This window comes from Dendropsophus ebraccatus, chromosome 9 (genome assembly GCF_027789765.1).
Source record: "Dendropsophus ebraccatus isolate aDenEbr1 chromosome 9, aDenEbr1.pat, whole genome shotgun sequence".
In the NCBI taxonomy this organism is placed as follows: domain Eukaryota; kingdom Metazoa; phylum Chordata; class Amphibia; order Anura; family Hylidae; genus Dendropsophus; species Dendropsophus ebraccatus.
In genome coordinates, this window is record NC_091462.1 from 86,736,285 (window position 1) to 86,762,338 (window position 26,054).

The 26,054-nt window shown below is 42.6% G+C and overlaps 1 protein-coding gene across 2 annotated transcripts in view; it reads left to right on the forward strand.

Annotated features, from left to right (window-relative positions):
• The window catches only part of LOC138800354 (uromodulin-like), a 55,087-nt gene that overhangs the window by 22,808 nt on the left and 6,225 nt on the right, over window positions 1-26,054 (forward strand). For both annotated transcript variants that reach the window (XM_069981964.1, XM_069981965.1), the window contains 9 exons: window positions 3,894-4,031; window positions 5,045-5,059; window positions 7,002-7,022; window positions 18,191-19,009; window positions 20,044-20,148; window positions 21,482-21,690; window positions 22,385-22,542; window positions 23,988-24,227; window positions 25,246-25,399. In XM_069981964.1, coding sequence (XP_069838065.1) covers window positions 3,894-4,031; window positions 5,045-5,059; window positions 7,002-7,022; window positions 18,191-19,009; window positions 20,044-20,148; window positions 21,482-21,690; window positions 22,385-22,542; window positions 23,988-24,227; window positions 25,246-25,399 — 1,859 coding nt within the window. The remainder of the gene's footprint in view (window positions 1-3,893; window positions 4,032-5,044; window positions 5,060-7,001; window positions 7,023-18,190; window positions 19,010-20,043; window positions 20,149-21,481; window positions 21,691-22,384; window positions 22,543-23,987; window positions 24,228-25,245; window positions 25,400-26,054) is intronic.

The following is a 26,054-nucleotide window of genomic DNA, read 5'->3' on the forward strand; positions in this document are numbered from 1 at the left end:
AAGTACCTAGGATTAAATCCATAGTTACAGAAAGATGGCAACATCTTTATGAATTGACTCTCTCAATTATTGAGAGCAAATTCTGCCAATGACAGGTATTCTCTACACATGTCTTGAACACCAGCAACAAAACTCCTCAGAAATGTTTCCAATGATTGGTTGACCCCTTCTATCTGTCCATTAGACTGGAGGTGAAAGGCAGAGGAAATGGCAAAATGCTGAGGCGACCACAAAATTCCTTCTAAAACGTAGAAACAAATTGTACTCCTCTATCCAACACTGTGTTCTCCGGAACTCCATGTAAAATTAAGACATGATTAATGAACAGAGAGGCTAAGGTACAAGCACTGGGTAGCTTTTTAAGGGGAATGAGGTGGCACGTCTTCGAAAATTGGTCAATAACCACCCAGATAACAGTTTTACCCTTTGGAGGTGGTAAATCAGTGATAAAATCCATAGATATATGAGTACAAGGTCTTGCAAGCAAGAGAAGAGGATGTAAACGACCTTCAGATGCTGTATGACTTACCTTGGACCTGGTACAGACCTCACAAGCTTTTGCAAAGAACTTAACCTCTCTGACCCAAGATGGCCACCAATAATGATGTGAGAGCAGATACTTTGTGGTAGCAATGCCCGGGTGAACTGCCAATACTGAGCAATGGGTCTCTTCAAAGACCCTGAGACGAAGATTGGAGGGAACAAAGAGTTTCCCCTCCAGAGTTATCCGGGGGGCTAGAGACTGAGAGTCACCACTCCTGGTAACAAAACAGTTTCAGTTTTCTCCCTAGAGGCACTACTGGCATGAAAATGGCAAGAAAAAGCATCGGCTCTGATATTTTTATAATCAGGCCAAAAGGTGATCTTAGAGTTAAATCAAGTGAAAAACAGCACCCACCTTGCTTGGTGAGGGGAGATTTTTATGATAAGTTAGAACCTTAATTTTATGTTTAGCTCCTTAAAGAAAGTGTATCCATTCATTGAAGGCCCATTTGATGGCCAATAGTTCACTGTTACCAATATCATAATTACATTCAGTCTTGGAGAACTTTCTTGAGAAGTAGCCAATAGGTCTGAGGTTGGTTAGTGTCTTGAAACCTTGCGAGAGGACGGCTCCAATCCCTTCTTCTGAAGCATCAACTTCAATAATGAATGGTTGTTCAATATCAGGCTGGATCAGGACCGGAGCCTCAGAAAAACACCTTTTAACTGCTCAAATGCCAGTATAGCTCCAGAACTCCAATTCACTAGATCTGCCCCCTTCCTAGTTAGCTACACCACTAGAAAACTTTCAAGATATTCACAGAACACATAATTTATAAAGTGTTGAAAAACCTGCAGGTGAGTTACTTAACCCAAAGGGCATAACTAAGTACTCAAAGTGCCCTTCTGGGGTGTTAAAAGCAGTTTTCCACTCATCTCCTAATTAGATTATAGGCTCCATGCAGGTCAACCTTGGAAAACCGTTGAGCCCCCACAATCTGATTACAGAAATTGTAAATAAGAGAAAGAGGATGCTGATTTTTTATGGTGATCTTATTTAGTTTCCGATAATCAATAAAAAGGCGCAGACCACCATCTTTTTCCCCCACAAAAAAGAACTCAGTGTCCAGGGGAGAACAAGAGGGATGGATATGACCTTTGCATAAACTGTCTTTGATATATTCATGCATAGCCTCCCTTTTCAGGCCTTGAAAAGTCAAAAATTCCCGCTTAGGATACTTAGACTCAGATATCAAATCAATAGCATAATCATACGAACGGTGGGGTGGCAGCACATCCACCGATTTCTCAGCAAAATCAGACAAGAATTCAGGAATTTCTCCTCAGGAAAACATTCCGCAACATTGAAAGCAATACAATGAGGAGCACAGTTAGGTCCCCACCTAATAAGTTTCCTGTTGGACCAATCAAACACTGGATTATGCTGATCCAACCAGGACAAACCCAGAATAATATTAGAGGATAAATTATCCATAATCAAGAAATCCATATTTTCTGAGTGGACTGAACCCACTCGTACCTCCAGATGAGGGGTGACATACCGCACCTTATCCCTGGGGTAAAGTCTGCTCCAGTTATAGTCAACGGACATCTAAGCTGTAGTGTGCAAACCCTCAAACCTGACCAAAAAGCAGAAATAATAAAATTGGCTGAGGCAGCGGAATCAACATGCGCGTAACCCGAAATACATTTGCTCCCCAAAAACAAAGAAATCAGTAACATTAGTTTGTTTTTTTTCTTAAGAGATACCTGTGCACCTTGATGACCCCCCTCAACAGTCATTCAGGCGCTGGAGTTTTCCAGTGGTTCAGGTTTGAAGGTACTATCTCTCACTTGATGTCCGGCCCTGCCACAGTACAGACATTAATTATGCTGTGGACAATAGGCATGTCTGGTTTGGGCATCTACGGCCCGGATTTGCATAGGTTCTTCTTGTGGCAGAGTAACAAAAGGACCTAACTAGGAAATAGAGACAGTGAAGGGAAGATTTTTTTAAAAGTTCCAAGGTGCCTTTCTCTCTGTGTCTGTGCCTCAAGCGTCTGTCTATCCGTATAGCTAATGTCATGGTGTCTTCCAAAGTGTCAGGAGTGGGATAAACTACTAATAAGTCTTTAAGCTGGTCTGACAACCCTCTCCAGAACTGGCTCCTCAATGCGGGATCATTCCAGCCTGACGACACACCACTGTTTGAATTCAGCACAGTACTCTTTCTCTGTTTCATGGACTTCAGTTTGCATTCTGCTTCAGTTGCTCGGTCTGGATCATCATACAGGAGTCCTAGGGCAGCAAAAAAATTAATCCACGGAGGTCAGCTCCATGGATCCAGGGGGCAACGAAAAAGCTCACTCCTAAGGAGGACCCTGTAAGAGGGACATAATAATGCCCTTCCTTCAGTCCTTATCTCCAGAGGAGCAGGGGCGCAAACAGAAAAACAAATTGCACCCCTCTCTAAAGGTCCGGAAAATCTTCTTGTCTCCCTTAAGCTTTTCAGGGAGCTGCACTGGAAGTTCCAGAGGTGCATGAGTGGTCATGGTTACCTGTTGAGGGCAGTCTCTTGCTCCTGGACAAACTTGGCAAGGTTCTGAACCAGCATATTCAGACCTTGCATCTTGTTCACCAGAGCCTTTATGTCGTCCATGATACGAGGTGCCCCCCCCCCAAAAAAAAATATTTTAGGCTGGCTATTCTGTCAGCGTTGTGTATGGCAAAAGGCAGTCAAACAAAACATGGACAGCGAGCCCTAAGCTGACCCTGCCCACTGTCCCTGTCAACTTGCAACAATAAAGTCCTAGGCGACTGTGGACAACCACGATGACAGTCCATATACTAAACAGGGTGAAACACAGAACAGCGACAGACAAACAAACACAATAAATCCATGGTCAACAATCCGGGTCTGTAACGGCGGGCAGCAAAAATACAAAATCAGCAGACAAGTCTAGTAAATTAGAACGGACAATAAGTCAGGGCAAGAGGCAGACAGGATAGAGAGGGAACAGGCAAGGGTCAGACAAACACAGCAGATAACAGAGGAATTACGCTTAACCTAGATTGCTCTAATAGTTAGCAACTTGCTGCTGGCCATGCTGACTATTTGTGAGGACCAGGAGCCTGGTTTAGATCCCAACCTGAAGTGAGGAGCGCAAAGGCACATTCCTGACAGTATGTTCACATAAAAAAAAAATTTGAGGATATATTACATCTGTATTTTGATAATTACAACTATAAATAATGATCATCAACATTATTGGATTATTTTATGCTAAATGTATCTGGAAATGACTGATAATGTTATCTACTGGACTGCTTGAACTCATTTGCTTTGACATATTGGCCATATAAAAATGTCTGCATGTAAAAATATATGTAAATAAATCCTCTTTTTTTAGGTTCTGTACAAAATCTCACAACCTTCTTCTCAGAGTCTTGGGGCTCGGTATCTTACTTAGAATATCCCATAGCTGGAATTTGGAGACTTGTAGTTTATGCAGAAGGTTCTTATTCCATACGTATTGAAGGATATAAAGGTAAATTTGTGATGTTCATGTAAATAATCATCAGACTTACTCTGACAATATTGGACCAAAAATGTATGAAACCTGGCCAGAATGTATATAGTTCTGCGGAAAAGTTTACATACCTCAGCAGAATTATTTTTTTTTGTCCTTTTCCAGATAATATGAATGAAAACACAGAAAGTTTCTTTCCCACTCATGGTTAGTGGTTGAGTGAAGCCATTTATTGTCAAACTACTGTGTTTTCTATTTTTTTAAATTATAATGACAACCAAAACCATCCAAATGACCCTGATGAAAATTTACATACCCCAGTTCTTAATACCGTGTATTGCCCCCTTTAACATCAATGGCAGCTTGAAGTCTTTTGTGGTGGGTGTGGATGAGGCTCTTAAGTTTCTCTGATGGTAAAGCCACCCATTCTTCTTGGCAACAAACCTCCAGTTCCTGTAAATTCCTGGGCTGTCTTACATGAACTGCATGCTTGAGATCTCCCTAGAGTGGCTCAATGATATTGAGGTCAGGAGACTGTGATGGCCACTCCAGAACCTTCACTTTGTTCTGTTGTAGCCAATGACAGGTCGACTTGACCTTGTGTTTTGGATTGTTGTCATGTTGTATAGTCCAAATATGTCCCATGCACAGCTTCCAGGCTGATGAGTGCAAATTTGCTTCCAGTATTTGCTGATAATGTGCTGCATTCATCTTTCCTTCAACTTTGACTACGTTTTTTTGCCTTTGTAGCTTACACATGCCCAAAACATCAGCGATCCACTCTCGTGCTTTACATATTGAATATTGTTAAGGCAATACATTGAGAGTATAAAGATTTTATTTATGGTGAACATGATCTGAATAATTATGATTCTGAATATGAGCCTGGAAAATATACAGTAGTTGTAGTCACAGCTATTCACATGAATTATGCCAGTAATTATTATACCCTATAATCACTTGTCTATTCACCTGGATGATGCCAGTGACTATTATACCCTATATTCATTTGTCTTTCTTTTTCTTTCCAGAAAAAGGTGATTTGAGTAAGTAAAAAACAAAACTTTATTTGCATTTGATTATCAGTCTACCTGCTACTTACCTTCTTCTCTGCAATCCCAAGCTTTACTTACAAAAATGTTTTATATATTTATTTCAAGAAAGACTGACCTGTCACCCATACATAGAAACACTGGAAAGAGAGTGGCTGCTTGGCCAGAAGGCAGCCACGTCCACTGGACACTTTACAGGGAAAGCAAAATACAAAATTAAATACAAAGTTAAATTTAAGTAGCCTGGGAAACTGCCATTATACAATTCCCAGTGCCAAACCTCAATTGTCAACAATTGTCTTAATTAATCTCCTGTAACCGGATAGGTTTATTTCAGAATATTAAAGTGTCTTATTCATGTGATAGGAAGGAATGTAGTGTTTTCATGTCTTATTTGTTTGTATCTATCTATCTATCTATCTATCTATCTATCTATCTATCTATCTTAGCTGGCTGTGTAAGTGGGATTGGTTTGTATTTAGCTATGTGCATGGGAATAGGTAGATGTATTGTTATATCAACTGTTCGGCCATAAACCTCCCCAGTAGTGTCAACATTGGAGGACACAGTTGTTGTTATTGTCCAAATGCATGTAGCTGTAATTGTACAACCACATTTTGCTTGGTAAGCATGTACAAGGCCTGGGAAACTTCCAATCATGGTCATCAGTGGTCTACATAGACATTTCTGGAATCACATCACCCCCAACCCAAACTTACTATAAAGATCGGGGGTATGTAGCTTTTAGTCAGCCTCAGCTGGGACCATGAAGGGAAGGTGCCCAGCACCCTGTCATCGAGCAAAATGGGTGTATATTAGTCCATAATATACAATGGGGCTCTCCATTTCATTGTGGAAGGAACAACCATGCATCAGTACCATCTGTAACTGCAGCTAAGTATTGTTTTTTGTAATAAATCTCTTCTTTTTCCTATAAATCTGTGTAGTAGCCTTCTGTGACTATTATCAAAAGCAACCGATTACATCTCCTTCAAGCTTACAGGCATGCTGTGGAAGTGTACACCCATACATAAATCTGAATTTATGTTAACTGCCCACTTCACCTTATGCCCTGCCACCTGCCTGCCTATGTGGCAAGCAAGGTAAAGACCCTGGGAAAATGTGCGACTTCTTTTGGGGTCTGGGCCTGTATTTTTCTATTAAATGCTGCAGTATATTAGAGTGAGACTTAAGGCCCAAAGCGATTATCGTCCGTATTTGTCTAAGATTGGCTGTTACAGCCAATAATCGCTTCTTGTAATAGAAGACAATGATCAGCTGACATGCATGATGTTGGCTGAACGTTGTCTTTCAACAGGCTGACAACGCTAGCAATCAGCCTGGCAAAGATCTGCTGCCATTGCCCCGTGTAATAAGAGTGGCGGCAGGGGACCGCTGCTGTATCCTATAAGCTGCCCGGATGATCTGATAATCGCCCAAGCAGCCAACCCCCCCCCCCCCCCCCACACACACACACACACACACACAGCTCCCAGCAGATCGCTGTCTACAGTGTAATAGCACGCTACAAGGTGCAAGCAACACTGACCTGACAGGTTGACTCTCGCTTTCTCTCCACATCGCCCTGTGTAATGGGGGCTTTAGTTGTTAGTAATCGTGGAGCCTGTCGCGTTTTTTTGCTGCCCAAATCTACTAATAGACTCCTATGAAATCATTACATAGTAGGTGATTTAGTGGTACCTTGGTTTAAGAGTAACTTGGTTTAAGAGCATTTTGGTTTAAGAGCATTTTGGTTTAAGAGCTCACAGTTTTTAAAAATGTTTTTTTTTTTATGTTCTAGCAAGTCATCTAGCTATCAATCGCTCTATTGACCTATAAATTGACCTATTTGTTGATAGTGTTCGTATAATTTGCAGTTTCAGTGAGTCTTCACAAACATCTGTTTAACTATTAATTTATGTTTTTTCATTTAAAGGTGGCAAGTTCAACATATCTGGTAAGTGCTAAATTGTATTACATTTATAGTAAACACCTCCAACAAAGTATCCAGTAGTATCCAACAAAGAGCCATTCAATGTGTAAATCCTTTCAACAGAACCCCCCCATCCAGCAAAGGAAATCTGTCTTTATTATGACTAATCATCAACATGATCTCAAAACTTAATTAAGCGAAGTACCTGTCTGTTCAAGCAATGTACCTTTATTACGTCAAATTGGTCAAAAAGATCCTCAAAAATGACGAGCTTCAGTATAAGGAGTCTTGTTATATTGAAGATGTCTTATTCTAGAAAACACAGAAATAAAACATAGCAGAAGAGTTTGAGCGGTGTATACAAGCAGCACTTTATTACCATAGAAGCTGACCGTACTGCCTCAGCATCTGAGGTCACCATACACCCTTAATAATGGACAGCCCAAGGATTGTCAGTTATCTCTCCTGTCCAGCCCCCATTCTCCCCATACACAGGAATGTTCAGCATGGCTGAGCGTTCCTGTGTTCTCTATAGGTAGGGTCAAGCCACAGCCAGAGAGCTTTGGCTGTGTCTGATCTCTTCCAGAACAAAGGGGCTGTTAGCGAAGGTGTAAGCCGCACCAGGGAGCACAGTCTAAGGGCCAATGCCAGTGTCCACTGAAAAGCGGGATAGACTTGCTGCAGCAGGCGACCCCAGGTCACTACTCCAGGCTTGGCTTGCTAGTGGCTGCGGACAAGGTGCAGCTGGAGACTGGTAGGTAGGCAGGAACACAGCAGGACTCACGGCTGTAACCAGGATAGCAGTCATAGGCATCACAACCAGTGGAATCTTGAACCAGGAATGGTAGGAAATACAGGCAGGAATCACCGAAAGCCACACACTATGGAAACATGCAGAGGCTCCAACAAGTTATGCCAGGACTGGTGAAACTTTATAGGGGAGGTGATTGGGTGCACATCCAATTGGGGACATACTGTCCCTTTCAATCTGAGACACCTGAGCATAAGCCAGGTATGACTGGAGCCGGGGCTGGTGAAGCGTGCGAGAGGGCTGATGAGATGACGGCACTGAGCTTCTGCACGTGGGCAACATCGGTCCGGGACACGGACTGCCGCCACGGCCTTGACAATCTGACGCTGGATGGTCAGGAATACTAAAAACAGGCAGATTAAAAAAGTTATATATTTACACATCTAATACTAGTTCATATATAGAACTTTGATAGAGATGAACAAACTTCGAGCATGCTCGAGTCCATCCGAATGCGATCGTTTAGCAATTGATTAGCGGTGGCTGCTGAAGTTGGATAAAGCCCTAAGGCTATGTTGAAAACGTGGATATAGTCATTGGCTGTATCCATGTTTTATAGACAACCTTAGAGCTTTATACAACTTCAGCAGCCCCAGCTAATCAAATACCGAACGTTCGAGTTCGGATGGACTCAAGCATGCTCGAGGTTCGCTCATCGCTAAACTTAGATTAAAAATGGTTGAAAAATTCAATTATCCACATAAAAATAGGCGCAAAGCCTTTGAGAAATTTTACTCATAGAGGCTTAAGAGTGTGTCAGCCTGGACTTTTTTTTTTACAATCTAAGACTCCTGTACTTCACCTGGAGGCTCAACAATTTGTGGTAGTGACATTTTGAGACCTCAAATATTGTATCCAATTAAGGCTGCATCTGCAAGACCTTAAATAGATGAAAGCAGATGATCTAGGATCTACTGCTGTCAATAGGTGACGGTCACAGCTCACCTTCTCCGCCTCCCTGCACAATGATTTCTGTACAGGTCACAGAGCATGCCTACAAACAGTGTCAGACTGGGGTATCTTGGGCCCACCAGAGGAATTGATCCTGCGGGCCCACCAATGAAGAACCAGTGAAAACATGTCAGCCTGTATTCGTGCAGGTTCTAAAGCTGGGGGCCCACCCGAGGATCCTCCAGTCCTCTAGTGGGCCAGTCTGATACTGCTTACTAGGGATGAGCGAACTTTTGAAAAGTTCGGTTTGGTTCGATCCGGCGAACTTTCGTGAATTTCGAATCGGTCTGAACCGAACCGAAAACGAACCTTGCTCTTACAGCTGAATAATTGCAGCTACAATAGTGGGAGTGTGATAGGGTATAGTTTCGTTTAGTTGCAGTTGATATTACAATGAAAAAAAGTGGGAAAAATTTTTCCAAAAATAATGAGAAAATTAAAAAAATAAATAAATAAATAAATAATAATAATAGGAATAAAATTAATAAAATATAGTGAATCAAAGTGCCAAAATAGTGAAAAAAAAATTGGAAAAAAAAGTTTACAAGGAGGATGCGGCAGCACTTGATTGCACCCAGGCCAGTATTGTTGAGAAGAGACAAGTCGAGAACCAGGAGGAGGCAGCAGTAGATTGCTCGCCTCTCAGCCCAGTATTGTTGAGAAGAGACAAGTTGAGCAGTAGGAGGAGGCAGCAGTTGATTGATTACAGTCCAGTATTATTGAGGAGAGGCTACTTGAGGAGGAGGCAGCAGTTGATCGATTCCAGTCCAGTATTATTGAGGAGAGGCTACTTGAGGAGGATGAGGCAGCAGCTGATCGATTCCAGGCCAGTATTATGGAGGAGAGGCTACTTGAGGAAGATGAGGCAGCAGTTGATTGATTCCAGGCCAGTATTATGGAGGAGAGGCTAATTAAGGAGAAGGAGGCAGCAGTTCATTTATTCCAGGCCAGTATTATCGAGGAGAGGCTATATGAGGAGGATGAGGAAGCAGTTCCTTGATTACAGGCCAGTCTAATTAACAAGAGACTACTAGAAGAGCAGGAGGAGGCAGCAGTTTATTGATTCCAGGCTAGTATTATCGAGAAGAGGCTACTTGAGGAGGATGAGGCAGCAGTTGATCGATTACAGGCCAGTATAATTAAAAACAGACTACTAGAAGAGCAGGAGGAGGTAGCAGTTGATTGATTCCAGGCCAGTATAATTGAGGAGAGGCTACTTGAGGAGGATGAGGCAGCAGATGATCGATTACAAGCCAGTATAATTAAAAAGAGACTACTAGAAAAGCAGGAGGAGGCAGCAGTTGATTGATTCCAGGCCAGTATTATCGAGGAGAGGCTACTTGAGGAGGATGAGGCACAGTGGATCGATTACAGGCCAGTATAAATAAAAAGAGACTACTAGAAGAGCAGGAGGAGGCAGCAGTTGATTGATTCCAGGCCAGTATAATCGAGGATAGGCTACTTGAGGAGGATGAGGCAGCAGTTGATCGATTACAGGCCAGTATTATTGAAGAGAGGCTACTTGAGGAGGATAAGGCAGCAGTTTATCAATTACAGGCCAGTATTACTAAGGAGAAGCTACTTGAGGAGGATGAGGCAGCAGTTCATTGATTACAGGCCAGTCTAATTAACAAGAGACTACTAGAAGAGCAGGAGGAGGCAGCAGTTGATTGATTCCAGGCCAGTATTATTGAGGAGAGGCTACTTGAGGAGGATGAGGCACAGTGGATCGATTACAGGCCAGTATAAATAAAAAGAGACTACTAGAAGAGCAGGAGGAGGCAGCAGTTGATTGATTCCAGGCCAGTATAATCGAGGATAGGCTACTTGAGGAGGATGAGGCAGCAGTTGATCGATTACAGGCCAGTATTATTGTGGAGAGGCTACTTAAGGAGGATAAGGCAGCAGTTTATCGATTACAGGCCAGTATTACTAAGGAGAAGCTACTTGAGGAGGATGAGGCAGCAGTTCATTGATTACAGGCCAGTCTAATTAACAAGAGACTACTAGAAGAGCAGGAGGAGGCAGCAGTTGATTGATTCCAGGCCAGTATTATTGAGGAGAGGCTACTTGAGGAGGATGAGGCAGCAGTTGATCGATTATAGGCCAGTATAATTAAAAAGAGACTACTAGAAGAGCAGAAGGAGGCAGCAGTTGATTGATTCCCGGCCAGTAAAATCGAGGAGAGGCTACTTGAGGAGGATGAAGCAACAGTTGATCGATTACAGGCCAGTATAATTAAAAAGAGACTACTAGAAGAGCAGGAGGAGGCAGCAGTTGTTTGATTCCAGGCCAGTATAATCGAGGAGAGGCTACTTGAGGAGGATGAGGCAGCAGTTGATCGATTACAGGCCAGTATTATTGAGGAGAGGCTACTTAAGGAGGATGAGGCAGCAGTTTATCGATTACAGGCCAGTATTATTGAGGAGAGGCTACTTCAGGAGGATGAGGCAGCAGTTGATTGATTCCAGGCCAGTATAATCGAGGGGAGGCTACTTGAGGAGGATGAGGCAGCAGTTGATCGATTACAGGCCAGTATAATTAAAAACAGGCTACTTGAGCAGCAGGAGGAGGCAGCAGTTGATTGATTCCAGGCCAGTATTATCGAGGAGAGGCTACTTGAGGAGGATGAGGCAGCAGTTGATCGATTACAGGCCAGTATAATTAAAAACAGACTACTAGAAGAGCAGGAGGAGGTAGCAGTTGATTGATTCCAGGCCAGTATAATTGAGGAGAGGCTACTTGAGGAGGATGAGGCAGCAGATGATCGATTACAAGCCAGTATAATTAAAAAGTGACTACTAGAAAAGCAGGAGGAGGCAGCAGTTGATTGATTCCAGGCCAGTATTATCGAGGAGAGGCTACTTGAGGAGGATGAGGCACAGTGGATCGATTACAGGCCAGTATAAATAAAAAGAGACTACTAGAAGAGCAGGAGGAGGCAGCAGTTGATTGATTCCAGGCCAGTATAATCGAGGATAGGCTACTTGAGGAGGATGAGGCAGCAGTTGATCGATTACAGGCCAGTATTATTGAAGAGAGGCTACTTGAGGAGGATAAGGCAGCAGTTTATCAATTACAGGCCAGTATTAATAAGGAGAAGCTACTTGAGGAGGATGAGGCAGCAGTTCATTGATTACAGGCCAGTCTAATTAACAAGAGACTACTAGAAGAGCAGGAGGAGGCAGCAGTTGATTGATTCCAGGCCAGTATTATTGAGGAGAGGCTACTTGAGGAGGATGAGGCAGCAGTTGATCGATTACAGGCCAGTATAATTAAAAAGAGACTACTAGAAGAGCAGGAGGAGGCAGCAGTTGATTGATTCCAGGCCAGTATAATCGAGGATAGGCTACTTGAGGAGGATGAGGCAGCAGCTGATCGATTCCAGGTCAGTATTATGGAGGAGAGGCTACTTGAGGAAGATGAGGCAGCATTTGATCGATTACAGGCCAGTATTATTGAAGAGAGGCTACTTGAGGAGGATAAGGCAGCAGTTTATCAATTACAGGCCAGTATTAATAAGGAGAAGCTACTTGAGGAGGATGAGGCAGCAGTTCATTGATTACAGGCCAGTCTAATTAACAAGAGACTGCTAGAAGAGCAGGAGGAGGCAGCAGTTGTTTGATTCCAGGCCAGTATAATCGAGGAGAGGCTACTTGAGGAGGATGAGGCAGCAGTTGATCGATTACAGGCCAGTATAATTAAAAAGAGACTACTAGAAGAGCAGGAGGAGGCAGCAGTTGATTGATTCCAGGCCAGTATAATCGAGGATAGGCTACTTGAGGAGGATGAGGCAGCAGCTGATCGATTCCAGGTCAGTATTATGGAGGAGAGGCTACTTGAGGAAGATGAGGCAGCATTTGATTGATTCCAGGCCAGTATTATGGAGGAGAGGCTAATTAAGGAGGAGGAGGCAGCAGTTGATTGATTCCAGGCCAGTATTATCGAGGAAAGGCTATATGAGGAGGAGACAGCAGTTGATCGATTCCAGGCCAGTATTATTAAAACCAGACTACTTCAGGAGCAGGAGGCAGCAGTTGATCAATTCCAGGCCAGGATTATCAAGGAGAGGCTACTTGATAAGAAGCAGGCAGCAGTTGATCGATTCAAGGCCAGTATTATTGAGGAGAGGCTATATGAGGAGGAGGCAGCAGTTCATTGATTCCAGGCCAGTATTATCGAGGAGAGGCTACTTGAGGAGGATGCGGCAGCAGTTGATCGATTACAGGCCAGTATAATTAAAAAGAGACTACTAGAAGAGCAGGAGGAGGTAGCAGTTGATTGATTCCAGGCCAGTATAATTGAGGAGAGGCTACTTGAGGAGGATGAGGCAGCAGATGATCGATTACAAGCCAGTATAATTAAAAAGAGACTACTAGAAGAGCAGGAGGAGGCAGCAGTTGATTGATTCCAGGCCAGTATTATCGAGGAGAGGCTACTTGAGGAGGATGAGGCACAGTGGATCGATTACAGGCCAGTATAAATAAAAAGAGACTACTAGAAGAGCAGGAGGAGGCAGCAGTTGATTGATTCCAGGCCAGTATAATCGAGGATAGGCTACTTGAGGAGGATGAGGCAGCAGTTGATCGATTACAGGCCAGTATTATTGAGGAGAGGCTACTTAAGGAGGACAAGGCAGCAGTTTATCGATTACAGGCCAGTATTACTAAGGAGAAGCTACTTGAGGAGGATGAGGCAGCAGTTCATTGATTACAGGCCAGTCTAATTAACAAGAGACTACTAGAAGAGCAGGAGGAGGCAGCAGTTGATTGATTCCAGGCCAGTATTATTGAGGAGAGGCTACTTGAGGAGGATGAGGCAGCAGTTGATCGATTATAGGCCAGTATAATTAAAAAGAGACTACTAGAAGAGCAGAAGGAAGCAGCAGTTGATTGATTCCCGGCCAGTATAATCGAGGAGAGGCTACTTGAGGAGGATGAAGCAACAGTTGATCGATTACAGGCCAGTATAATTAAAAAGAGACTACTAGAAGAGCAGGAGGAGGCAGCAGTTGTTTGATTCCAGGCCAGTATAATCGAGGAGAGGCTACTTGAGGAGGATGAGGCAGCAGTTGATCGATTACAGGCCAGTCTAATTAAAAAGAGACTACTAGAAGAGCAGGAGGAGGCAGCAGTTGATTGATTCCAGGCCAGTATAATCGAGGGGAGGCTACTTGAGGAGGATGAGGCAGCAGTTGATCGATTACAGGCCAGTATAATTAAAAACAGGCTACTTGAGCAGCAGGAGGAGGCAGCAGTTGATTGATTCCAGGCCAGTATTATCGAGGAGAGGCTACTTGAGGAGGATGAGGCAGCAGTTGATCGATTACAGGCCAGTATAATTAAAATCAGACTACTTGAGCAGCAGGAGGAGGCAGCGGTTGATTGATTCCAGGCCAGTGTTATCAAGGAGAGGCTACTTGAGGAGGAGGCAGCAGCAGTTTATCTATTCCAGGCCAGGATAATGGAGGAGAGGCTAATTGAGGAAGAGGAGGAAGCAGTTGATCTATTCCATCCCAGTATTATAAAAAAAAAAGACTACTTGAGCAGCAGGAGGATGCAGCAGTTGATCAATTCCAGGCCAGTATTATTGAGGAGCGGCTACTTGAGGAGGAGGAGGCAGCATTTGATTGATTCCATGTCAGTATTATTTAAAACAGACCAGTTGAGGACCAGGAGAAGGCAGCAGTTGATCACTCAGGCTAGTATTGTTACAAACAAACAAGTTGAGAAGGCAGTTTCCACCCAGTATGTTTCCAAATAGACAATTGACTGTGGGGGCATTAGTAGGAGTAGTATTCTTTTGGACCCAGAAAGACCTAGTACAGACAACTAAAGTTTGAAGCTAAGGATATGCATGTGTGTAAAAATCATTCTTTAAACATGACAACATGTTAATGTAGAGTTCAGATTTCTCAGCCTCTTTCACTATGTATGAGCTTATCAAGCTTTCCCTGTATCTTGCGATTTTTTTTTTTATCTTCCTCTCTCCAGCTTCTCTCACAAACAATATATACTCCTTCTCTATCTCTCCCTGTACTTATCCAGTTGTTTTGATGTGTAATCTATGTGTTTTCCCTCACTGCCTAACGTACACCTCCTCTCTCTCTGCAGTCTAGACACACAATGAGAAAGAGCATGAACGCTCAGGCACTTTCTGTTCCTGGAGTGACGTCACACACCTTGATATTCACATAATAACAGGATACAAAGGATTATTGGAGTAATAATCCCTTGTAGCCTGTTCTATTCTCTGATTAAAGTACAGTTTTGCGACTCCGTTGCGATTTTAACGAACTTCGTCACAAACTTTTTGAAAGTTCGGTTCGGTACGAATCTGTTTCGTAACGGTTCGGTTCGCTCATCCCTACTGCCAGGGCCGGCGTTAGGGGGGGGCAAGCAGGGCAAATGCCCAGGGCCCCCAGGGGCCCCCTCCCGCAGTTCCAGTAGGAGAGCGTCCTGCAGCGTCTGGCAGTGATCCCTGGCTGCTGCTATCAGGGGTCACGCAGAGGCTGCAGGACGCTGCTTGGTGTCTGCTCCGTGTGTGTGTAGCTCCCCCTCCCCCTCCCTCCAGCTCCTCTTACTGCACGTGACTTCCTCCTCTGGTGTGGAGCTGTCGGGACGATGGAGGAGAGGATGACAGCCTGCTGCATGGTACATGAGGGGGATTCACCACTACACCCAGCATGCTAGACAGAGTAAGTATACTGTACATGTAGTGTGTGTATGAATGTAAGTGTATAATGGATGAATGTAGTATGTGTTACATGTCCTGTGTATAGTGTATGGACTGGATGGTTTGTATCTGTATAATGTGTTTTCATGGATGTGTGAGTGTATGTATATATATATATATATATATATATATATATATATATATATATATATATATATATATATATATTAGTGTGTGTGTGTATTAGCACTGCTGTAGAAGTGAATAGACTGTGTATAGGAGCTGCAGCCACTCTCTGGCCTCATCAGTCCTATGTAATTGCTGCGGGTGACCACTGAGGCAGCTGATTGGCTGCAGCTCCTATGTATATAAGGCAATACGGTGTATTTTATTGAGAAAAATAATAAGGTGGTATTCAGTCCTTAGGTGGTGGTCACTGTATGCTGGTAATATTGGTCTGTATATGGTGTATATATAGTCATTACTGCCATAGATTGACTGCCACATAATGACACTATATACAGACCAATATTACCGCCATACAGTGACCACCACATAATGACTATATTCACTATATACAGACCAATAGTACAGCCATAGAGTGATCGCCACATAATATTGGTCTGGATACAGAGTCATTATGCAGTGGTCAATCTATGGCGGTAATATTGGTCTGTATATAGTGTGTATATAGAGTTATGTGGCGGTCACTCTATGGCAGTAATATTGGTCTGTATAAAGTGTCATTATGCAGTGGTCACTCTTTGGCATTAATATTGTTCTGTATATAGTGTATATATAGTCATTACTGCCATAGATTGACTACCACATAATGACACTATATACAGACCAATATTACCGCCATACAGTGACCACCACATAATGACTCTATATATACACTATATACAGACCAAAAGTACAGCCATAGAGTGACAGCCACATAATATTGGTCTGTATACAGTGTATAGAGTCATTCATTATACAGTGGAAAGTCTATAGCGGTAATATTGGTCTGTATATAGTGTATATAGAGTCATGCGGTGGTCACTCTATGGCAGTAATATTGGTCTGTATATAGTGTATATAGAGTCATTATGGGGCGGTCACTTTATGGTGGTAATATTGGCCTATATATAGTAAAGTTTTCTTCAATAACGGTATGGAGGTAATATTTGGTCCTGATTATAGTGATTTTTTTATTTAATTTTTTTAAAGCAATTCATATAAATAGTTCTTGTGTTTACACCACTAGCGGCAGTCCTGGCATGTAGCGGCAGTCCCAGAATGTAGTGGCAGTCCTGGCATTTAGGGGCAGTCCTGACATGTAGCGGCAGTCCCAGAATGTAGGGGCAGTCCTGACATGTAGTGGCAGTCCCGGCATGTAGCGGCAGTCCCGGCATGTAGCGGCAGTCCCAGAATGTAGCGGCAGTCCTGACATGTAGGGGCAGTCCCGGCATGTAGCGGCAGTCCCAGAATGTATGGGCAGTCCTGACATGTAGGGGCAGTCCTGGCATATAGTGGCAGTCCTGACATGTAGGGGCAGTCCTGGCATATAGTGGCAGTCCTGACATGTAGCGGCAGTCCTGGCATATAGCGGCAGTCCCAGCATGTAACCTTCTTAACTGAGTAAGGGGCCTAATACATGGAGCGAAAATAGTCCGAATCAGGACGCTATCGCTCTGTGAGGACACTGGGGAACATGATCAGGTAGTATATATCACAGACAAGGCCTGAGGGCACCGGGGAACGTGATCAGGTAGTATATATCTTTATTGTTTACAGCAAGGATTGCACACACATCACTAATGATATACTGTATATATACACATAGGGGGAGATTTATCAAACATGGTGTAAAGTGAAACTGGCTCCGTTGCCCCTAGCAACCAATCAGATTCCACCATTTATTACTCACATTCTAAGATGGTGGAATCTGATTGGTTGCTAGGGGCAACTGAGCCAATTCTTCTTTACACCAGTTTGATAAATCTCCTCCATAGCTTTTGCTGCATCATAAAAGAGCCATGTAGTAGGCTCTCTAAGCGAGCTCCATTCTACCAGATTGGCGCTCACTTCTGCAGAATATCAGGCCGTGTAATACAGCCTTAAAAGTGGCCGTACACTTCCAATAACTGCTGGCTGAACAATCCTTCAGCTGACAATTATCTGTCCCATCCGGTCCCGTCCTCCCCATACACAGAAATTTGGCACATCTGAGTGTTCCTGTGTTCTCTATGAGAGGGGAAAGCCATAGCCATACAGATCTGATGGCGGCTTATCTCTCTGAGAACAAAGAGGTTGGGCGTTGATTTTCCATCAAGCTTGACCCCCTATGTCCACTGATATCATCTGTCAGAGGACTGTCCAGAGAGCCCCATACACCTTACGCTGATGGCCGAACCCACCAGGAGCAACAGGTACCACCAACAAAAGAGTAACATGTATGGGGACCTTAAATTGTTGCTAAAATATTTCAGCATTTGGGGCCCCACCTTCAACTTTGCCCAGGGCCACATCTAGTCTAAAACCGGCCCTGCCTACTGCTTACAAACACTTTTCAACAGAAGTCATCTTCAAACTACAGGATTCCATTATCCATATGGCTGCTGTGACACACATATTTAAATATTGTTCAAAGCAGCGGCAATGTATACCATAAGATTTTTTGAATCTCTATTCAATCATTATTGTCTTCTACAATATAAATCTATTGTAACGATCTAATTCCTAAGTTGCAATGTATGTTTTTCTACAGCCTATTGTTCAGCATGTAACAGAAATGCTTTTTGCAAAAAAGATTTATTTGACTACACCTGTGTCTGTAAAGAAGGTTTCAGCGGTGACGGATTTTCATGTTACGATATTGATGAATGTGACTATTACAGATGGCCAAACCCATGCAACTATGTGGGTACCTGTGTCAATACGTATGGCTCATTTTACTGTGTCTGTCCCAGTGGTTACACATTGCAAAATACAACTTGTGCTGATATAGACGAGTGTTCTTCACATGAGCTCAACAACTGCGACCCAAAAGCAATATGCAACAACTACTTTGGATACTATTCATGTTATTGCCAAGAAGGATATTATGGAAATGGATATAACTGTGAAATAGATGAATGTACAAAAGATGTTTGTGGCTTTGGTAGAGAATGTATCAAGACCAATGGGTCCCATATCTGCTCTGATCCATGCTTCAACTATGCCACCCTGAATGAACCTTCCAGAAGTACATCATATTTCGATTACTATTTTTATTACTACTATTACTGGTATTATGGACGCTCTGACTATTACCTTAATGGATGGTATCGTTTTATGGGCAGTGGTGGAATCCGTATGGCAGACTTTTGTCCCTCTGAGGGTAGTTGTTACACCAGATACCCCATGTGGTTGCAAGGAACACATCCAGAGCCTGCAGATGGAATTGTGAATCGTACAGTCTGTACTTCTAATAGTGGTAATTGCTGCAATTGGACATCAAATGTGAAGATTAAGGCTTGTCCTGGAGGATTTCACATATATAAATTCACTTCGAACTACTACTTCTACTATTCTGCATATTGCACAGGTAAGGAAACAAAATAGAGATACAGATATTGCATTTGCAAAGTCCTGGTCCAACTGTGAGTCTAATGACCCAAACGTACACCATCATAGGGGTCTACAGTATGAAGCTGTCAATTTGGATTCATAAACCCTTAGGGCTTATTTACACGTTTTGTAAAAACACAGACAGCACAGGCAGTAGTGGAATCTTTCCCCGGAATCGGGGAAAGTGTTATGCACGTATATATACACAGTTAATAAGGTTGAAAATAGCTCATCAAGTTAAACCTACAGAACCCCTACTGTGTTGATCCAGAGGAAGGAAAAAACCCTTGTGAAGCAGATGCCATTTGCCCCATCACAGGGAGAAAATTGCTTCCCGACTCAAAAATGGAAATCAGAATAAGTCCTAGATCAATATTATACCACATGTAATCTAGTGCCCATAACTTGTAATATTATATTTTTCCAGAAAACTTGAACTTCGTTAATGAATCAGCCCTGAAACATGTGGCAGAGAGTTCCACAGTCTCACTGCTCTTACAGTAAAGAATCCGCGTCTATGCTGATGGTGAAATCTTCCTTTCTCTAGACGTAGAGAATGCCCACTTGTCATGGTTACAGACCTAGGAGTAAAAAGATCACTAAGATCTCTGTACTGTCCATTCATATATATTTGTACATTGTGATCAGATCGCCCCTAAGTTGTCTTTTTTCTAAACTAAATAGCCCCAAGTTTGATCTGCCTTGGTACTGTAACCGTCCCTGCTCCAGCCATATTGTAATACATGAATTAATTGTTCATATGTTGTGGGAATTCTGTATACCAAGTAAGCGTGAAACTACTCACTGGCATTGGTTTCACTCCGGGGCACAGTGCAGCCACAAGATGAGCCTGATTTATCAATAAGATGCTTAGAAGCAGAGAACTGCCCCACAGATTAGCTAAAAAGTGTAAAATGGCAGGGTTTTTTTTCTCCTTTTTTTTAGTAAATCTGCCCCACTGTTTGAAATTCCTTGCTGACAATTTATGGTACCAAAATGTTTCTATTTCAGATCCATCAACTGTTCCTGAATATTGTTCATGTACTGATGATGAGGAATGTCGACTGGTTGGCGGACGGTATAGCTGCCATTGCAAAAATGATGACACTGTTACAGGTATGTCCTAATAAACACTATAGTAGAAGATTATAAAAAGATGATATAGTCCAGTCCAATAACATTTATTGATCATAGCTTTTTATAGCTTTTAGATTCTCACATAAGAGGCCATTATAAAAAAGTACATAACAAGGAATCAATGTGGACCCATTGTGTCACCTAGCTTTGGGCTACTTTAAAGTGACACTGTCACCCCCTTTTTGCATTATGACATTAGCAGTTTTCATACCTTATTTTATATCAAGAGTCATTATGCTTGTTCCAGTAAAAAGTGATCTTTTATCATCTGCGGATTGTGCTACCTGGGCGAGTCTTCACGGTGCCACTTAGCCCCGCCCTCAGAGCCACTAGTGCCCTGTGATGTCATTGCCGCATAGGCCCCACCCCCTCAGCGGCCATTGGCCAGGGGCCTAGACCTTTAGGCTGGCCTGTTCCAATGGCTGCCAAGGGGGGTGGGGCTTATAGGCCAGTGCCGTCTCATGGGTGGCGCCTACTGTGTTGATGTGGGGGGGCTAAGTGGCTCATTTGTCGTGAAGCCCTGCCCAGGCAGCACAATCCACAGATGAGAAAAGATCACTTTTTTACTGGAATGAGCACCAGAGAGTGCATGGTGGAGAGTGGTACAAGGGAGTGAGCGAGTGTTTGAATGTTAAGGTTTCTAAGGTTCCTACGAGGGTGGGTAAGGTTCTGGACTGGGGGGCAGATGCGGAGAAGAGAGAAGAGAATGTTAGGAGGTTGTGGTCAGAGATGCTGAGAAGTGGGCTGGTGAGGTCAGATATGGGGCAGAGGTGGGAAAAGATAAGGTCCAGTGTGTGGCCCTTTTTGTGAGTGGCCATAGAAGACCACTGTGTGAGGCCAAGGGAGGAGGCTAGTGGTAGGAGTTTAGAGGCGTCTGATTTGGATCTGTCAATGGGGATGTTGAAGTCGCCCATGATGATGGTGGGAATATTGGTTGAGAGGAAATGCAATAGCCAAGTGTTGAACTGGTCAAGGAAGGTGTTTGCAGAGGAGCCTGGTGGTCGGTAGATGACGGCCACTTGAAGGTTAGAGGGGGAATAGATTCAGATAGAGTGTACTTCAAAGGAGGTGAGGGTGAGGGCTGGGAGAGCAGGGGTTGGGGTAAAGGGACATCAGAGAAACTTACTGAATAAGTACTGGAAGTAAGATTATCAAACTTGCTGAACCTTTTAGCACTTTTAGTGCGGTTTGTTTTAAGGTTCAGATGAACTTGAACTTTGTTTCAAACCTACTGAACCAAACTTTTGAAAAGTTTGCTCATCTCCAAATCTTAAAGCTTATCATTACTAACAATGTCTTGTTCTCTTTGCAGCCTTGGCAAACATCCGACCAGTGCTTTCATGTGGTAATCAGGAAATAAAAGCTTCCTTCCAAAAATGTCAGCTGAAAAAATTCAACCTGAACACTAATAATATCCATCTGAAAGACAAATCCTGCACAGGCTTTGCTGATTTCAATGTGACAAATATTATATCTATAGTATCTGTCCTGAAGAAGGGAGTCTGTGGAAATCAGCTGGTGGTAAGAACAGATGAATAGAAAGTTAACTCTTTGCCTACATACGGGTAGAAAAAAACTACAGGATCTGTAATACAGGTCCATGTTTTCCCGTACAGTGGTACATAGAGGATTGGGGGCCCCATAGTACTGATGGAGATCAAACTACTTTTAGCCACTCCTCATCACCTGTGACATGACATGCCAGTGCCCTTTTAATTTTTTTCTCGTGATTAAGAAAAATAAAAAAATTCTCTCTACTAACATTGCAAAACCTGTAAAGGCCACAACCCAACCTAAAAAAAGGTCTCCTCTAAAGCCCAAACTCTTTTGCAATGAGAATACACATTTATAATAGGGATCAGTGCTATTTCCATAACTTATAAGGCTATGTTCACACAGTGTCAAAAAAAGGGTAAAGACGTCCATTTTTGCTGCAATTTAATTGACTTTAATTTTGTTATTATATTATTGTTTAGAATAATGTACCAACAGTTGTCATTGCATTAACGATAGGCCAGACAGCTAAATGACATCTTTTGAGTCTAAAATGACGGATGCCATTTTAAATGGAGCTGAAAAAACGTTGTGTGAACATAGCCTGATAGAGATCGGTTTATGTCCGCTGAATTGAAATCTACCCCCATACTTATTTATTTTTGTTTTTAAGTTCACTAGAAAAACCCTTAGAAATTGTAATTCTACCTTCTTTATACAGACCAACAGCACACACGTTGTATATAAAAACACCATTTACCTATCGCTGGACACAAATTCTTCACTTGGTGGAGAAGATGTACTTGGTATTGGTATTTCATGTGTCTACCCGCTGGACATACAGCTGGCCCTCGAAACAGCACTTTGGCCATTTTCAGGGTAAGGCATAGAATTTGTGTAACATGATTATCCAACATTGTTAGTGGGGATAAGTGAATTTACAGCACTAGCAAAGCAAAGTTCTTCACTAGTCGTAGCGGTCAGCTTGTCAGCCAGCTGCCTTTGAACTCTGAGCTGCTCCTTGACGCTCTGATCCGGGTGCCTGGAAAAGCTGAAACAAGTCCTGATAAATTTCTGGCATAGAGCTGTACTAAGTTCAAAGGAAGCCTGCTGACAAGCCAACCACCGAGCCTAGCAAACCGTTTCACTTCGCTATAAGGCCCCATTGACACTGAGCAAGAATGGCAGAATTCCGCCATGGAATCCCGCCATGCTCAGTGTGCTGCTTTGAGTGAATGAGAGGGCACGGCGGGATTCCGCGGCGGTTTCCGCCGTTCTAGCTCAGTGTGAACGGGGCCTTACTGTAAATTTGCTAATCCTTATGCTAATTATAAGCATTAGTTAGTTTCAGTACTGTATAATGTTAGTTAAGATTATGACACGTAGGGTTTAAAGCTAAGAACACAGGCACAATGGCATAGTACATGAAAAAATACACAAGAAGGACACACATATACATACTGACACACACACACACCTACTGAAACACACACACACACACACACACAAACACTTTGTCAGATAGGGCTGCCACACTTACAAAATCACTTTTCTCTGTAAACTGTGACCTTGCTGTTGTCATGCAACAGTGCATGAACTTTCCCACAATTCCCCTTGCTTGCAGGCTTAGTAAAGACCAACTTTCAGTACTTTCTGGACATTGCAGTTTAAGTAAGCATGTCTTGCCCATCTTGGTGGGTGTAACCAGGGGTAGTGGGTTATCAGAACAATGCAGGCACATGGAGGATTATTGAATCTATGGGGAGATTTTTCAAACATGGTGTAAAATGAAACTGGCTCAGTTGCCCCTAGCAACCAATCAGATCCCCCCTTTCATTTTCCAAAGTGTCTGTGAGGAATGAAAAGTGGAATCTCATTAGTTACTAGGGTCAACTGTTTCACTTTACACCATGTTTGCTAAATATCCTCTCAAACCCTCTCTACCTGTACATTTCTCATAATGCATCAGTTTAGGCCTAGTTTTCTTAACTGTGAGTTTTCTTAATTAAAGGAACAACCCCTTTAATGCTCCTCTATAGGTTATTTACATTGATGTTGCTCTACAATCTTTTATCTTCTAGATCACTATATAATTCAAGCCATACAGAACATAAAAATTGGGGGTACAGAGAAAACCATAACATCAGAACTGTGGGGGATTCATGGGTCCTGTACCACCCAAGATACTAGTTTGATTATTCACACATAGTGGTGGGTGGGCTCTTTTACAGATTTTATAGTAGGACCCAGTAATGGTATGTTACTCCATTGTCACCACAAAGAATATTCTAGTGTGATAACACAGGCTTTGCTTATAATTACAGCTCAGTCACTGTGGATATGGAAAACATAGGAAAGCTAGAAGTGACTATGGCTCTCTTTAAAGACTCAACCTACATGTCACCCTATGATGGCACTGAGGTTATAGTGACATCCAATACCAATTTGTTCATTGGAATAATTCTGAAAGTAGGGGACATTTCTCAGTACGCCGTACAGATGACAAACTGTTACGCCGCAGCTTCTATCAGCTCCACAACAAAATATGACATCATTAAGGACAGGTATGTATTTCCGTAACATAGAGAAAGCTTTTCTGCAGCAATGTTTTATATCCAGGGCTTTCAAGCATTTTTAGAGTTGGCTACAAATTAAGTTGTTTTAGGTTCCCTTATAGGGTTAAAACCTATACCCACCAGAGAAGGCCTAACCTTGAGAGGGTACAGCCTAAGGCTATGTTCACACAATGTTATTTTTAAGGACGTTGATTGCAATGGAATCAGCGTCTGTTCTGCAGGGGAGGCATTGCATTAAATTCAATGCAATGGCGTCTGCTGTATGCACACATCGTACACATGTACATGTCTATTATTGCCGGACGCGGTCCACCAAACAGCCTCCAAATATAATAGCTGTTCACACAATGTACCATTCACTTAACAATGAAGTGAATGGATAATTGATTTGCCGGCACACCCAACGGTGCCTGCAAGTCAAATGTAAAAAAAGAATGTTCCTGCAGCAGATACAGAAGTATTGACTGCAGGAACGTGCTGAATGCAGCCCGGCAGCCCGCAGTTGAACAGTGTCTGTGCCAAACTTATCACAAAAAGCACACAAGGGGTGTCTCTTATGGGCAGAAAACAAGGCTTGTGGCCACTAGAAATCATACTATGAACTGTATAGCATTACTATACAGATGTGCTAAGATAGTAGATTACAAAATGTATAGAGCAGTTATATTGTCAATGTATGTTGGTATTATTTGAAGACTGACAACATATTACTTTTATTACATGTTGTGGGACTGTAAGGGAGTGTAGGGAGTACAGTAGTATTGTTAAAGTCCAACTAATAGAGGTATTATGTGGACACCCTATATAACGGCAGTTATAATCCGGCACTGTATCAAAAAATAGAAGTGTTATGCAGACACCATATTTAATGGCAGTTATAATCAGGCACTGTATAATGTGGGTAGGCATTGTCCAAAAAGGTCAGCCTTTGACACTCTACAAACAAGGCCCAACCCTGTTTGTATTTGTGATTGCTCATAATGGGTTATATATTCTTTTCTCATAGTTGTCCCAGCAAGCAAGATTCCAGCATCAATGTGATTGAAAACGGAGCATCTGTGAATGGACGATTTTCTATTCAGCTCTTTGGATATATAAAGGATGTGGATAAGGTTTATTTATACTGCAGTGTTCATATTTGTAATGGCCGCTGCACGCCTGTAAGTTTCATCTTAAATTATAAAAAAAAAGAAAACTACTATATGGTTCATAAGTTAGGGTAAAACAAAAAAAAAATCTGAGAAAATATCACAAAGCATATTTTACCCTAAAGAGGTTGTCTGGGAAAAATAATTGATGGTCTAAACAATTTTATCATAGCTTGTTAGGATATGAAAATTGAGCTGTGATGGGCTGCTATGGACAAATTACCCCAGTGTTAGTTTTACAAGAATTAATAAATCTGGCCCGAAGATTTCTCCCTTACAAATGAATTTAAAATTTCCCTTTTTAATAACTAGAAATTAAAATCTAAACTTGTAAACACAGCCTAAATTTGCATGCAATTTTTTTGTGTGCATAAAGTGTTAGTGTTTCTTATAGTTTAAACTAAGGATGGTCTGAACCTGCTGAGGTTCGGGTTTGTACGAACCCGGACTCTCGGCAATGATTCCCGCTGTCTTAAACCTCCGTGGAGAGGGTGGATAAAGCGGGAGGACCGCCTGTAAAACTGGGATACAGCCTATGGCTGTGGCTGTATCCTAGTTTTCCAGGCGGTCTTCCCGCTGTATCCACCCTCTCCACGGAGGTTTAAGACAGCGGGAATCATTGCCGAGAGTCCGGGTTTGTACGAACCCGAACCTCGGCAGGTTTGGA